The following is a 13,663-nucleotide window of genomic DNA, read 5'->3' on the forward strand; positions in this document are numbered from 1 at the left end:
AGGAAAGATGAATTTTGTTTTGTTTCCATTTTTTGATATAACAGCAGTAATTAGAGGTCACAAACACATCAGGTTTAGTGCTTACACTCTTGGCTCACTTCAGTCCACTGCAGGTTACTGTTATAACCTGGACCATGGGCCAGAGATCTTGGGTTTTGTTGCAGTTAACACATGGAGACCAAATAGCATAGTGACTAGTGAATATGTGGGTAATGTTAGGAGTCAAACTTCTCGTATATGAGAGGCAGGTGCCTTTTGCTCCAGAGTTGTCTCCTGAGCCCAGGAAGATGAACTTCAAATAGAAAATACATCTACCCCTGGTAAAAGCTAAAGGACCTTGGGCTAGCAATGAAACACACGAGTTTCTGCCTATAGCATTTGTCTGCTTCCTTATACTAGTTGTGAAATCAGTGAGGCCTTTCTCATAACAAGAACTTTCCAGCTTCCATGTGGAACACAAAATAGTTTACCTTCTATTGCTTTTTCTGTTTGTTTTTTGTTTTTATTTTTGGGTCACACCCGGCAGCGCTCAGAGGCTACTCCTGGTTCTACACTCAGAAATCATGCCCAGCAGGCTCAGGGGACCATATGGGATGCTGGGATTCGAACCACCGTAATTCTGTATGCAAGGCAAATGCCTTACCTCGATGCTATCTCTCCAGCCCCTGCTTTTTATTTCTATAAAATGAATGCTTTGATTGGTTTTGGGGCCATACCCAGTGGTTTTCAGGGCTTAATCCTAGTAGGCTCGGGAAACCATATGGGATGCTGGAGATGGAACTTGTGTCAGCCGCAGACAAGACAAGTGCCCTGCCTACTGTACTGTTACTAAAGCCCCCAAAATTAGTAGTCTAAATGACTAGGTTGAACTCTACAAACAAAATTCTATTCAACATAATTTGCCTTCCAGAAATATTTCATCATATTTTCTTCTTAAAAATAGTTTGGATCTCGGGACCTGAGAGATAGCATGGAGGTAAGGTGTCCCATATGGTCCCCCATGCCTGTCAGGAGCAATTTCTGAGCGTGGAGCCAAAAACCACAAATAAAAAAAAAAAAAAAAAAAAAAAAAAAAGTTTGGATATTGGGGCTGGAGCGATAGCACAGCGGTAGGGCGTTTGTATTAAATGCAGTTGAACGAGGATGGACCTGGGCTCGATTCCCAGCATCCCATGTGGTTCCCAAGCCAGGAGTGATTTCTGAGCGAGTAGCCAGGAGTAACCCGTAAGAGTCACTAGGGATGGCCCGAAAGCCAAAAAAAAAAAAAAATAGTTTGGATCTCATTAAAGTATAGGTGTAAGGGCCACAGTCATGTTATTTTGGTACTTAATCCATGACCCAACAATAAATGCAAGCGCACACACACACAAAGAATGCACAATTAATGAATTTTTGGTGCATCTGCTTTTCTTACTTAGAACATTGGTTTTCATGCTCTGGAGACAACTAAGGTTACTGGAATGATCTGGAAAGGAGCCACCACAAATCTGCATTTTAGAACAAATGCATTTTTCCTGAGTTTTCTAGAACTGCACATCAATAGCAAATGTGAGAGCAAAACAAATATTCTCATCTCTAGCTCTAGTTGTAATTTTAATTATTAAGGCATTATACATAAAAGTAGACATTTTGCATTTGGACATATTTTTAAAATCCTATTTTTTCCAACAAACCTGTGTAATCTGTTATGTTAACTAAATTTTGAGTTCTTCGAGAGAACTGGAATCTTTCCTGTCAGTTTAACTCTATATTGCCACTGTCACAAGAACAGGAATGTATTATGATTTCTTGCTAAATATATCTTAATTAAATCTGATTTGTCATATCTTCTAAACCTAAAATTTTTGATAGAAGGTCTAAGTACAAAACTATGTAAGATTAGATTTGGGGGGCTAGGAGTATTAGGTAGACACTCAGTAGTGCTAAGAAGTTACCCCTTGCTCTCTGTTCAGGGGTTACACTCTTGCCAATGCTAAAGGAACATTACAATTTCCCAGGATATGCTTCTAGGCAAAAACCTTAATCCCTCAGTCATTTTACAGTTGTGAAAATAGGCCATAAAATAGCTTAAATCTTCTAGCTAATACTGTTACTGTTACTGTTTATTGAGTATTATGTTATACTTAACTGTATTACAGTCTTGTTTCGTAAAAGTGTATATTAAGCATATATATTACAGCTCATTTGGGATTTGGGAAGAATAAAAATACTAAAAGATTAATGTTTGTGTTCTAAACTTATTATTTCTGTCAGTCTAAGAAAGAGATCATTTTCTTGAAGTAACTGATAAAAGTAATATACTGAAAAATAATAAAGCATGTTCTCTAAAGCATCTTATTAAAAATAACCCATGTTTTTGTGTGAACTGATGAAATTGGTAACCTCTCATGCTGGGCAAGCTCTTTGTCCAGCTCTTTGTTGGAGAGTCTTTCACTCAAAATCTAGCATGTTTGTTTTGAATTCATTTGACATATAAAAAGGCTGTTGATAAGAAAATTAGTTTTGATGCTTCAGAAGAGACATTTTCTTTCTTTATTTCACACACTCACTCTCTCTATCTCTCTCTCTTTCTTTTTTTTTTTTTTTTTTTTTTGGTTTTTGAGTCACACCCGGCAGCGTTCAAGGGTTACTCCTGGCTCTATGCTCAGAAATCGGTCCTGGCAGGCTCAGGGGGCCATATGGGATGCCGGGATTCGAACCACCGTCCTTCTGCATGAAAGGCAAATGCCTTACCTCCATGCTATCTCTTTGGCCCAGAAGAGACATTTTCTACTTTATAAATTATGTTATATAATTAATTTAAAGCTACTTACAGTAATACTTTCTTTTTGTTTTGTTTTGTTTTGGGGCCTCACCTGGCTATGGGCTCTGCACTCAGGAATTATTCTTGGTGGTACTCTGGGAACCATATGAGATGCCAGGGATCAAACTTAGGTTGACCTTGTGAAGGCAAGCACCCTAATCATACTATTGCTCTGGCCCTAACACTTTTGTGTCTTTATTTTATTTTATTTTGTTTGTTTTATCTTTGGGAGGAGGCTACCGTGCCCTGTTCCTCAGTCCAAGAAGTAGCACTTTCATGCAAAACAACCAGTATTCATAATTGTAACAATTTCTACTTTAAGATTTTATATAGAACCAGAGTGATAGCACAGCTTTAGGGCATTTGTTGCACAGGACCGACTCAAGACAAACCCAGGTTCGATTCCTAGTATCTCATATGGTCCCCCAAGCCTGCCAGGAGCGATCTCTGAGCACAGAGGCAGGAGTAACCCCTGACCCCTGCCAGGTGTGTCCCAAGTACCAAAAAAAGAAAAATTATATTAATATTAACCAAATTGAATAAAACTAAAATAATCTAGGGGCCAGAGAAATAGCACAGTGGTAGGGTGTTTGCCTTGCACACACTGACCCAGAACTGACCCCAACGTCACATGAGGTCCCCCAAGCCAGGAGCGATTTCTGAGCACATAGCTAGAAGTAACCCCTGATTGCCACCGGTTGTGCCCCCCCCCAAAAAAAAAAAAAACCTAAAATAAATAGGATCAGAGAGATTGCCCAATAGGTTGACAGCAGATTGTATAGACAGTTGACCCAAGTTCGTCCCTGGTGTCACTGAGAGTTACACCAAAACACAGAGCCAGGAACAACCTGTGAAAGAAAGTTGAAATTCATAGTAATTACAATCTTTGTAAAAGAAAAATTTAATCCTTTATTGTTTAAAATATTAATACAAAATAAAGATTTCTTTATGATAATTTGTCATACTTTCTATTAAGTTGGCCCCTTTTTTGTTTGTTTGGTTTTGGTTTTTGATCCACACCTGGCAGCGTTCAGGAGTTACTCCTGATTCTGCACTCAGAGATTGTCCCTGGCAGGCTCGGGGGACCATATGGGATATTGGGAATCAAACCCAGGTCTGTTCTGAGTTGGCCACATGCAAGGCAAATGCCCTACCACTGTGCTATCGCTCTGGCCCCAAGTTGGCCCTTTTAAAAAAAGTGTTCAATTATTTTAATAATAGGAAGATTTTTAAAAAAAAATTTTCTCACTAGTGCTTAAAGTCACCTTTTTATTAGTTCTTGTTAATAGGAACAGAATAGTAAAAGCCCATTGTCAACTAAGAAAAAAAATACTGGGGGCCGGAGAGATAGCACAGCTGTAGGGCATTTGCCTTTTATGCAATCAACCTGGAGGGATCCGGTTTGATTCCTAGCATCCCATATGGGTCCCCAGCCTGCCAGAGGTGATTTCTGAGTGCAGAGCCAGGAGGATCCCTGAGCTCTGCTGAGTGTGGCACAGAAACCAATCAATCAATCAGTCCCTGAATCAATACATAAAGTCATTATTTGCTACCTACAGTGGAAAATAAGAAGAAACTAAAATATGTGAAAGAGGGAAGTTTCTCCTGCCTATATAAACTTAATAATGTTTGCAGAATGGGGACTGGCTTTTTTTAATTGTTTGATTCTATCTGGTACACAGTATTATGCTCTGGTACAGATAATAAAAGAAGTCTGCTTTTCAATTTGGGTTTTCTTTTGTTGTTTTTGTTTTGGGGCCACACCCACTGACAACCGGGTTACTCCTGGCTATGTGCTCAGAAATCCCTCCTGTGTTGGGGGAGGGGATTAGGGATCGTACCAAGGTCCCTCCTGGATCGGCAGCTTGCAAGGCAAACACCCTACCTCTATGTTATCACTCTGGCCCCTCAGTTTAGTTTTTCAAAAGTGGAAACAGCAGATTATAAAAAATAGAACACATACACACCAAGAGCCAGCTTAAAATCACTATCACCAATCTCAAAGTACAAGGTAGAAATTACAAAATATGTTACAGAATAAATTAAGATACTTGATGGCCAAGCCTAGCATGCACTTGTGTGTTCATAGATAATTAGCAACCACATGGCAATGTCTTTGCTATTGATGTTTGATAAATGAGGGTAAGGAATTTGGAAACTAATAAATTGCTCACTACCTTTAACAATATTTCTTTTAAATCAAATTAGAAAAACAATACAAGGTTTCTTACAAAGAAATTTGGCTTTTTTTTTCTAATTTTGCTTTGATTTTATACTAAAAGCTGCCAAATGGATAACATCCATATGTATCTTTTTCAATATGACAAAGTTACATAAGAAGAGAATCCCCTAGCACGTAAAGAAAAATGCAATTATTTTCTATTCTGAATCTCCAGACTGCTGTTTTAGAAAATCATATCTGATTATTTACTCAGCAGAAGATTATTGAGTTGATTTAGCTGTGATTTTACTTAACAAAGCTTCAACTGCATTCCTACTGTGGAGTCCGAAAAAGGTAGAGAGATATAAATGATACATTCAAACTGTGATTTTTGTGAACAGGGCCATCGATGCACCCCTCGGAGCTAATAGCGGAGATGAGAAACAGTGGGTTTGCACTAAAACGAAATGTACTGGGGAGAAACTTGACCGCAAATGATCCATCACAGGTAATGATCTTTTTATCAGTAAGCTGAAAATGTCTATAAATCTAAATGTGATTGCTTGTGAATTGCTACTTAATGTTTTCCAATATGCACAGATCCATAGGAAAGCAAGATAGAGCAAAGGAAATGCCTAAAGTGAATTTTTATTTTGCTTCTTTATTACTTGAACCTAAATGAGAAATTGTTTTAAACCTAATTTTAATAAGTGAACTGTTCCTCAGGGTTTATGTGAATGTGTTGTCTATCAGCAGGTTTTAAGGTTCCTATTTTCTGTCTTCCTGTTAACTTCTCCTAAAGTGACATTAAATAGAATCAGTGGATAGAAACACAAACCCCTAAATCAATGGATAGAAAACAAATCCCTCAAAATTATAGAAAGTATTTTTAACTTAATTTATTAAAGTGCACATAGATTCAGAAAATGGTTGAGTTTGAACGATTGTGGATTTTCTAATGCAAACCAGTTATTTCATTAAATTAGGGAACTAGAACCTACAGAATATTGTAAGGGGCCGGGCGGTGGCGCTAAAGGTAAGGTGCCTGCCTTGCCTGCGCTAGCCTTGGATGGACCGAGGTTCGATCCCCCGGTGTCCCATATGGTCCCCCAAGCCAGGAGCAACTTCTGAGCGCATAGCCAGGAGTAACCCCTGAGCCTCACAGGGTGTGGCCCAAAAAAAAAAAAAAAAAACAAAAGTAGGCTTTGGGGCCGGGAGGTGGCGCAAGAGGTAAGGTGCCTGCCTTGCCTGCGCTAGCCTAGGACGGACCGCGGTTCGATCCCCCGGCGTCCCATATGGTCCCCCAAGAAGCCAGGAGCAACTTCTGAGCGCATAGCCAGGAGTAACCCCTGAGCGTCACAGGGTGTGGCCCAAAAACCAAAAAAAAAAAAAAAAAAAAGAATATTGTGATTTTTTTCCCTATGGTTTTGTGGCTGTTTGGCAGAGCTGAGATTAAATACCAGATTCCTACTGGCATGAACAGTGGTGCTCTAAAAAAGGCATGTTACTTTCCAAACATTTCTAAGAATTGTTCTGTGTCATCTGTAATCATTTAATTGTTTCTGTGTGATGTATTTTTATGTGTATTTGATAATCATTTACTTGAAAATACACTTTGAAATTATAAAGGCTAAAACCTTGGATGTTTTTTTGGAGGGCCAGAGATGTGGCGCTAGAGGTAAGGTGTCTGCCTTGTAAGCGCTAGCCAAGGAAGGATCGCAGTTCGATCCCCCAGGGTCTCATATGGTCCCCCCAAGCCAGGGACAATTTCTGAGCACTTAGCCAGGAGTAACTCCTGAGCATCAAACGGGTGTGGCCCAGAAAAACAAAAACAAAAACAAAATAGATAAATAAACCTTGGATGTTTTTTTTTGTTTGTTTTGTTTTGGGTTTTTTTTTTTGGTTTTTTGGGCCACACCCTGTGACACTCAGGGGTTACTCCTGGCTATGCGCTCAGAAGTTGCTTCTGGCTTCTTGGGGGACCATATGGGACGCCGGGGGATCAAACCGCGGTCCGTCCTAGGCTAGTGCAGGCAAGGCAGGCACCTTACCTCCAGCGCCACTGCCCGGCCCCAACCTTGGATGTTATGACCTTCCTATAAAAGTTCATGGTTGGGCCGGAAAGATAGCACGGAGGTAAGGCGTTTGCCTTGCATGCAGAAGGACAGTGGTTCGAAACCTGGCATCCCATATGGTCCCCCGAGCCTGCCAGTAGCAATTTCTGAGCATAGAGTCAGGAGTAACCCCGGGGCGTCAAAAAAAAAAGTTCATGGTTGATCTTAGTTTTATCATTTTATTAAATGAAATAATTACATTTTCAATTGTGTACAATCAAACTCAAGAGATGAAGAATAGAAATCAGGCTGCAAATTATATTTCTCTGTTACTTCTTCCTTTTAAAGTTGGCTAATATTTTCAAAATAATCCTTGGGGACCAGGGATATAACTCAGCAGTAGAGCAGTCACCTTACACAGATGTGTAGGTCCTAGGTTCAGTCCCTAGTACCACCCAAAAAATGGTCATTGTAATGTTTATTCTTGTTGCATTATGTTCATTCTTGGCAGATAGACTACATATGGTGTTTTGAAGATCTGCCCTTCCCAAGTTAAATAAAATGTACAATATTTGTATTTGTCATTTTTCTCTATTGTTTGATAACAATAATTAGTCTTTCCATCTAGCAATTTAATGATGTCTTTGTTAACTCAGGAATATGTTGCAAGTGAGGCTGAGGAAGATCCAGAAGTCGAATTCTTGAAGTCACTAACAACCAAACAGAAACAGAAGCTTCTCAGGTAATATCCAATCAGTTCAACTCCTCTTTTTCTATTTCATCTTAGAATTGTAAAGCTCATAAAGATACCTGCACCCTGCCTCACATTCATTGATTTATTCTTCAGCTACAATAATGTAAATTTCTCTTTCTTTTGGTAATATAAAAACAAGTGTAAGTGTGTATTCCCAGATAATATCACAAAATCATTTTACTGATCAGATCTTTAATTTAGAAATAAATTTATTTGTAGTCTTTACTTTTCATAATTGGATGTATTTCTGTACTGTAGTTTGTTCTTAGGAAACATTATGTGTCATGTATTAATCTTTTACATTTTGTAAAATTGTATGAGCAATGCTAAAAGGAAGTTTAGATTTAAGGTGAATATGAATCTTTTTAAAGAATATCTTATTAAAACCATCTCTAAATTAAAATTTTCATGTCTGCTTAGTCCAACAGAGGGAGCTCACGCTGTTTTCAGTATTTTGAGAATAACTAGACAAGACCCGGAGAAGACATTTTTATTCTGAACAACTAACCAGTTAATCTTTTGAGAATGTATGAATTCATAATGCCTTAATAATTAGAATAGCCTAATTAGTCATAAATTTAAACATTAATTGGACATTGCTATGTGATTGCTTTTTATATAACAAGTGCATTACAAATATACAGTGTCTCCTTTTTTAAATTTTCTGGAAAATACACTGTTGAATTTAGTTGCTATTCTGTACTATAAAAGAGTCCATTCAGGTCCTGGGATGTGGCTTAGAGAACTAAAGAGCAGGTTTTGCAGGCCAAAGCCCGGATTCAATCCTTGCACCACATGGTCTCTCTAGTATGAGCAGGTCTGACCCAAAACCAAAAAATAAAATATTGCATACGTAAAATCAATTCTTCACCTGATTAAGCTTGTATATTTATTTTCATAGAGTTGGCTAATATTACAAATAATTACTTAATGTAGGATAACCATTTATTTAAAATCATATATATATATATATATATGTATATGTTGTTTTGCTTTGTTTTTTGGTTTTGATTTTGGATCACATCCAGTGGCGCTGAGCTCAGAAATCGCTCCTGGCAGACACGGAATGCCGGGATTCAAACTGCTACCCGTCCTGGTCTGCTGCGGGCAAGGCAAATGCCCTATTGCTATGCTATCTCTCTGGCCCCCTAAAATCATATAATTTTAATTCTGACACAGTATGAATGCTTCGTTTGTGTTTGGGGGCCACATCCATGCTCAGAGCTTACTCCTAACTCTGTGCTCAGTGATTTCTCCTGATGGTCCCTAGGGGACCCTCAGTGGTATTTTTGTTTGTTCGTTTGTTTTTGTTTTTGGGTCATACCCAACAATGCTCAGGGGTTATTCCTGGCTCTACGCTCAGAAATCACCCCTGGCAGGCTCGGGGGACCATATGGGATGCCGAGATTTGAACCAGCGACCTTCTGCATGTAAGGCAAACGCCTTACCGCTGTGCTGTCTCTCTGGCCCCACCCTTGGTGGTATTAAGGATAACCAGGAATGGTCATTTCGAGGCATAAACAACAATATTCTCTCTTTGCCTCCTATGAATGTTTTTTTATTAAAGATAATTACTACTGAAGGAAATATAGTAATCTGTCTTAATACAGTTGATCTTTATTTGAAATTAATGTTTCATGAATTGAATAACTTAAAGAAAAGAAAATGTTTTATTAAAATAGAAGTATACTTTGGTATTTGAATATCACTTTTAACAGCAGCTTAGAAAGTACATTGTTTGTTCCAAATGTCATGTTTGTGGGCTGGTGAGATAGTTCCTTTGAACATAGTCCCCTGAACACCACCAGGAGCAACCCAAAAACAAACCAAAAAAAGTAATGCTTTCCAGTAAAAGTACTATTTTTTACAGTTTATTACTATTTTTCCCAATAACAGGAAATTAGATCGACTTGAGAAGAAAAAAAAGAAAAGGAGAAAAGATAGAAAAAAGAAAAAACTTCAGAAGAGCAGAAGCAAACATAGAAAGACTAAAAATAAATCTTCGTCTTCCTCCTCTTCCTCATCCTCTTCCTCATCCTCTAGTGAGAGTTCAGAAAGCAGCAGTGAGAGTGACAGTAAAGGGAAAAAAAGAGAAATAAGGAAGAAAAAGAAATACAAATGTTCAAAGAGAAACAACAGTGATTCTGAAGAGAAGCACAAATGTAGGAAGAGAAAACTTCATGAAGAATTTTCTGGCAGTCATAGTAACAAGGAAAAAGCCAAGGAAAAACCTAGCTCTTTCAGACAAGAGAGTTCTAGCAAAGGGAGCCATTCTGAATCTGACAGAAAGGCCAGAAGCCATAACCAGAGTCCAGAGCAGAAAGGGTTTGAAATTAGGGCTGAGAGGAACAGCAGGAGCCAGAGCAGAGACAGAAGGAGAAGGAGAAGTCGAAGTCGCAGTCATTCCAAGCAAAGAGAAATCAGAAAGGGACCACCACAAAGTCCTGGTGAAGAGTGGCATCGAGAAAGTGACAGCAGAAGCCGAGGCACAGACAGATACAGAGGAGGGAAAGGGCCCAGCGACAGCACAGAAGACAAGCACACTCATGACAAAAGGAAGAAGCAGAAGTAGAGAGAAAATCAAGAGACTGTCAGTTACCTGGGAATAAAAATATCTCCACTTTCTTACTGAATAATACCTTTAGCAAGGGCTAAATTATGTACTATTGTATTTCTAACATAAAAGCTCTATTTTAATTTTTCAACTGTGTAAACTATCTTTATCAAATACAAAACTACAACATACGGTAAGAATGAACTTTGAAAAAAAAAAAAAAGAATGAACTTTGCAGGGGGCCGGAGCGATAGCTCAGCAGTAGAGCGCGATGGACCATGGTTCGATCCCCCAACATCCCATATGGTCCCCCTGAGCCAGGAGTAACCTGTGAGCATCACAGGGTGTGGCCCGAAAAGCAAAAAAAAAAATTTTTTTAACTTTGCAGATATTTGTAAGACTATTTTGGCACTGTAAAAATATTTTCTGTTGGGCCCGGAGAGATAGCACAGCAGCGTTTGCCTTGCAAGCAGCCGATCCAGGACCAAAGATGGTTGGTTCGAATCCCGGTGTCCCATATGGTCCCCCGTGCCTGCCAGGAGCTATTTCTGAGCAGACAGCCAGGAGTAACCCCTGAGCACCGTTGGGTGTGGCCCAAAAACCAAAAAATAATAATAATAATAAATTTTCTGTTGCTAAGTGTTTCTTGTGCTGTAAGCTCCCTCCATAAAGCCCTAGAACTTTGTGTGGCATTTTCAGTGTTCTGAAATATCATTAAAGAATGGCAGTAAGAGAATGAATATGACTAAGTTTTGTTATTCTTTAATTCAGAATCATTACTTTTAAATTTTGGGTTTATTTGAAGCAAAAGTTAATCATTGTTGAAATTCACTAATGTGAATTAATAGGTTGATCATTATTTAAGCTTTTTAAACTTCCTTCAGGTTATACAAAAGACATTTTTGTAGAAAACACTATTTCATATGGATAACGTGCTAACTTTTCTAAACTGGCATCAAAAATTACCTGAGGGGGGCCAGAAAGATAGCATGGAAGTAGGGCATTTGTCTTGCATGCAGAAGGACAGTGGTTCGAATCCTGGCATTCTATATAGTCCCCCAAGCCTGCCAGGAGCGATTCCCGATTCCTGAATGTAGAGCCAGGAGTAACCCCTGAGTGCTGCCGGGTGTGATTCCCCCCCCCAAAAAAAAAAAAACTAAAAAAAAAATTAGAGAAGCTGTAGCAATATTATAGTAGGTAGGGTACTTGCCTTGCAGGCAGACAACGTGGATTTGATTCACAGCTCCCTATATGGTTCCCCGAGCACTGCTAGGAGTAATTCCTAAATGGAGAGTCAGGAGTAACCCTGGAAAATTGCCATATATGTGACCCAAAAACAAACAAACAAAATTTTTTTCCTTAGACTTTAGAGAACATGGATCTGCTGTTTGGAAGATCAGAAGACTAAAATGGATCTTACTGTGCTGGACTCAATGTGTTGGCAGTGTTGGCTAATTCCTTCTGCAGGGCTTAGGGGAAAATCCATTTGCCTATTCCAACTTCTAGAGGCTGTCTTCTCACTTGGCTTCAAGTCCCTTATTCTAGCTTTCATCTTCACAGCTAACAAAAAGTAGTCAAGTCCTTCTCACATCTCAATTTTGCAGTTTTAAATTGCTCAGCAGTCTGAATTGTAACAGCAATCCTATCCTTTGCCATGTAACAGAACATATTTAAGGTTTTAGGTGTTAAGACATGTATTTTTCGGGAGGGGTCATATCTAGTGATGACTCAGGCGTTACTCCTGGCTCTGCACTCAGTAGTGACTCCTGGCAGTGCTTGGGGGACTGTATGAGATGCCAGTAATCAAACCTGGGTTGGCTACATGCAAGACAAATGCCCTACCTGCTGTACGATGTCTATGGCTCTAGTACGTTTTTAATAAAGTATTGTCCTACCTATCACTGATGGCCAACTACTACTGCTGCCATAGAACTAATTAAAGATTTTTACACGGAGGGACAGAGAATTTAGTAGGCTGAGCACATACTTTGCATATGGGAGGCCCAGATTTGATCCCCAGCTCCTTGGCGTTTTCTAAGCACTGTTAGGTGTGGTCCTAATAGAAAGTAAAAATATTTTATAGGTAGAGGTTAAGCATTTACAGAATGTTACAAATTAGACTACTGTGAATGAATATATTTCATGGGTATGGATATATCAGGCATATTTAAAGGTAGCTGTAAAATCTCCCTTTGATTTTTAAAGGAAAATAATAGAAAAATAGTATAAATTATAAAAATTTAAAATGTGAACTTAATGGATTCAAGTATTTTGTTAGGATTCTGCATTTTTTAAACGTCGTTTGTCACAATAAAAATAGTAATTAGATGGTGTTCAGGATGTGCATTCTATGCATGTATTCCATAAGAAATAAGTTTGAAGGAGGAATTAAGTAAAATCACTTCAAGTAGTCTTTGTCTTATGTATACACACACAAAAATGTCCTCTGATTCAGAACAAGCTAGACAAGAAACCCTTCAATTATTTTGAGTTTTAATAGTTGGTGAGGAGAGAGAGAACTTGAATTTCATCTACAACATTTTCTTTAATAGCTTACTAATGCACCTCAAAGATCCCTTCTTCATTTAAAAAAAGAAAGTATGCATTTGAAACTGATAAAGACTGCTAATTTACACCTTGAGTTCATCAGTGCTGCACTGATTATTTTCTATCTTGTGCCTTTTTAGACTTTCTAATTTTTATGTCAAAACCTATGTAATACTTACTGCCTTTAAGGGTTTCTGAACCAATATAGTGTTCATGAAGAGAAATGTTGAAATGCATCCTGTAATTAAAAATGAATTCAAGAAATACATTATCATTTATTACATTTTTAATTTGACTTTCATAAAAATGTGATCCACAAATATTTATAAGTTATGCTAAGAATATTTTTAAACCTCTGGTTTAATGATCCTCATTGTTAAGATTGAGAAATTGCAATGTACTGCCAGAAGCTCTCATTTTTGTCCAGTGGTGAGAAAAGTTCCCATTTAATTTATGGGGAAAATTGACTTACTGTTTGTCTATCAACTTTGGTCACCCAAAAAGACTTAAAGTCTCAAGGGGCTAGGCAACTTTGCAACATTAAAACTAAAAAGTATTTTCCTGTAGAAACATAGAAAGGAATAGCTTTTTAACTGTCTTCACTTGCTTTTTCTGCAAACTCAGGTAAGGGGAAGTGATTTCTACTTTTACTTTCGAATATAAGTTAGAAATTAAAGGGACAAACCTTATACGAAAAAGATGTCTGCTATGGACAGAAAGTCCCTTACGTTCATAATCTGACACCCAGATTCCTCTCCAAGTTTGAATAACATATGAGTCATCATTGGAG

At 38.3% G+C, this 13,663-nt stretch overlaps 1 protein-coding gene across 1 annotated transcript in view; it reads left to right on the top strand.

The window, feature by feature from the left end:
- CIR1 (corepressor interacting with RBPJ, CIR1) overlaps positions 1 to 10,529 on the top strand; it is a 37,458-nt gene extending 26,929 nt beyond the window's left edge. Inside the window, exons 7-9 of the mRNA XM_049773446.1 lie at positions 5,366 to 5,472; positions 7,675 to 7,760; positions 9,669 to 10,529. Coding sequence (XP_049629403.1) covers positions 5,366 to 5,472; positions 7,675 to 7,760; positions 9,669 to 10,344 — 869 coding nt within the window. The 3' untranslated portion in view covers positions 10,345 to 10,529. The remainder of the gene's footprint in view (positions 1 to 5,365; positions 5,473 to 7,674; positions 7,761 to 9,668) is intronic.
- Positions 10,530 to 13,663: the final 3,134 nt, after the last annotated feature.

Source organism: Suncus etruscus, chromosome 5 (genome assembly GCF_024139225.1).
Source record: "Suncus etruscus isolate mSunEtr1 chromosome 5, mSunEtr1.pri.cur, whole genome shotgun sequence".
Lineage (NCBI taxonomy): Eukaryota > Metazoa > Chordata > Mammalia > Eulipotyphla > Soricidae > Suncus > Suncus etruscus.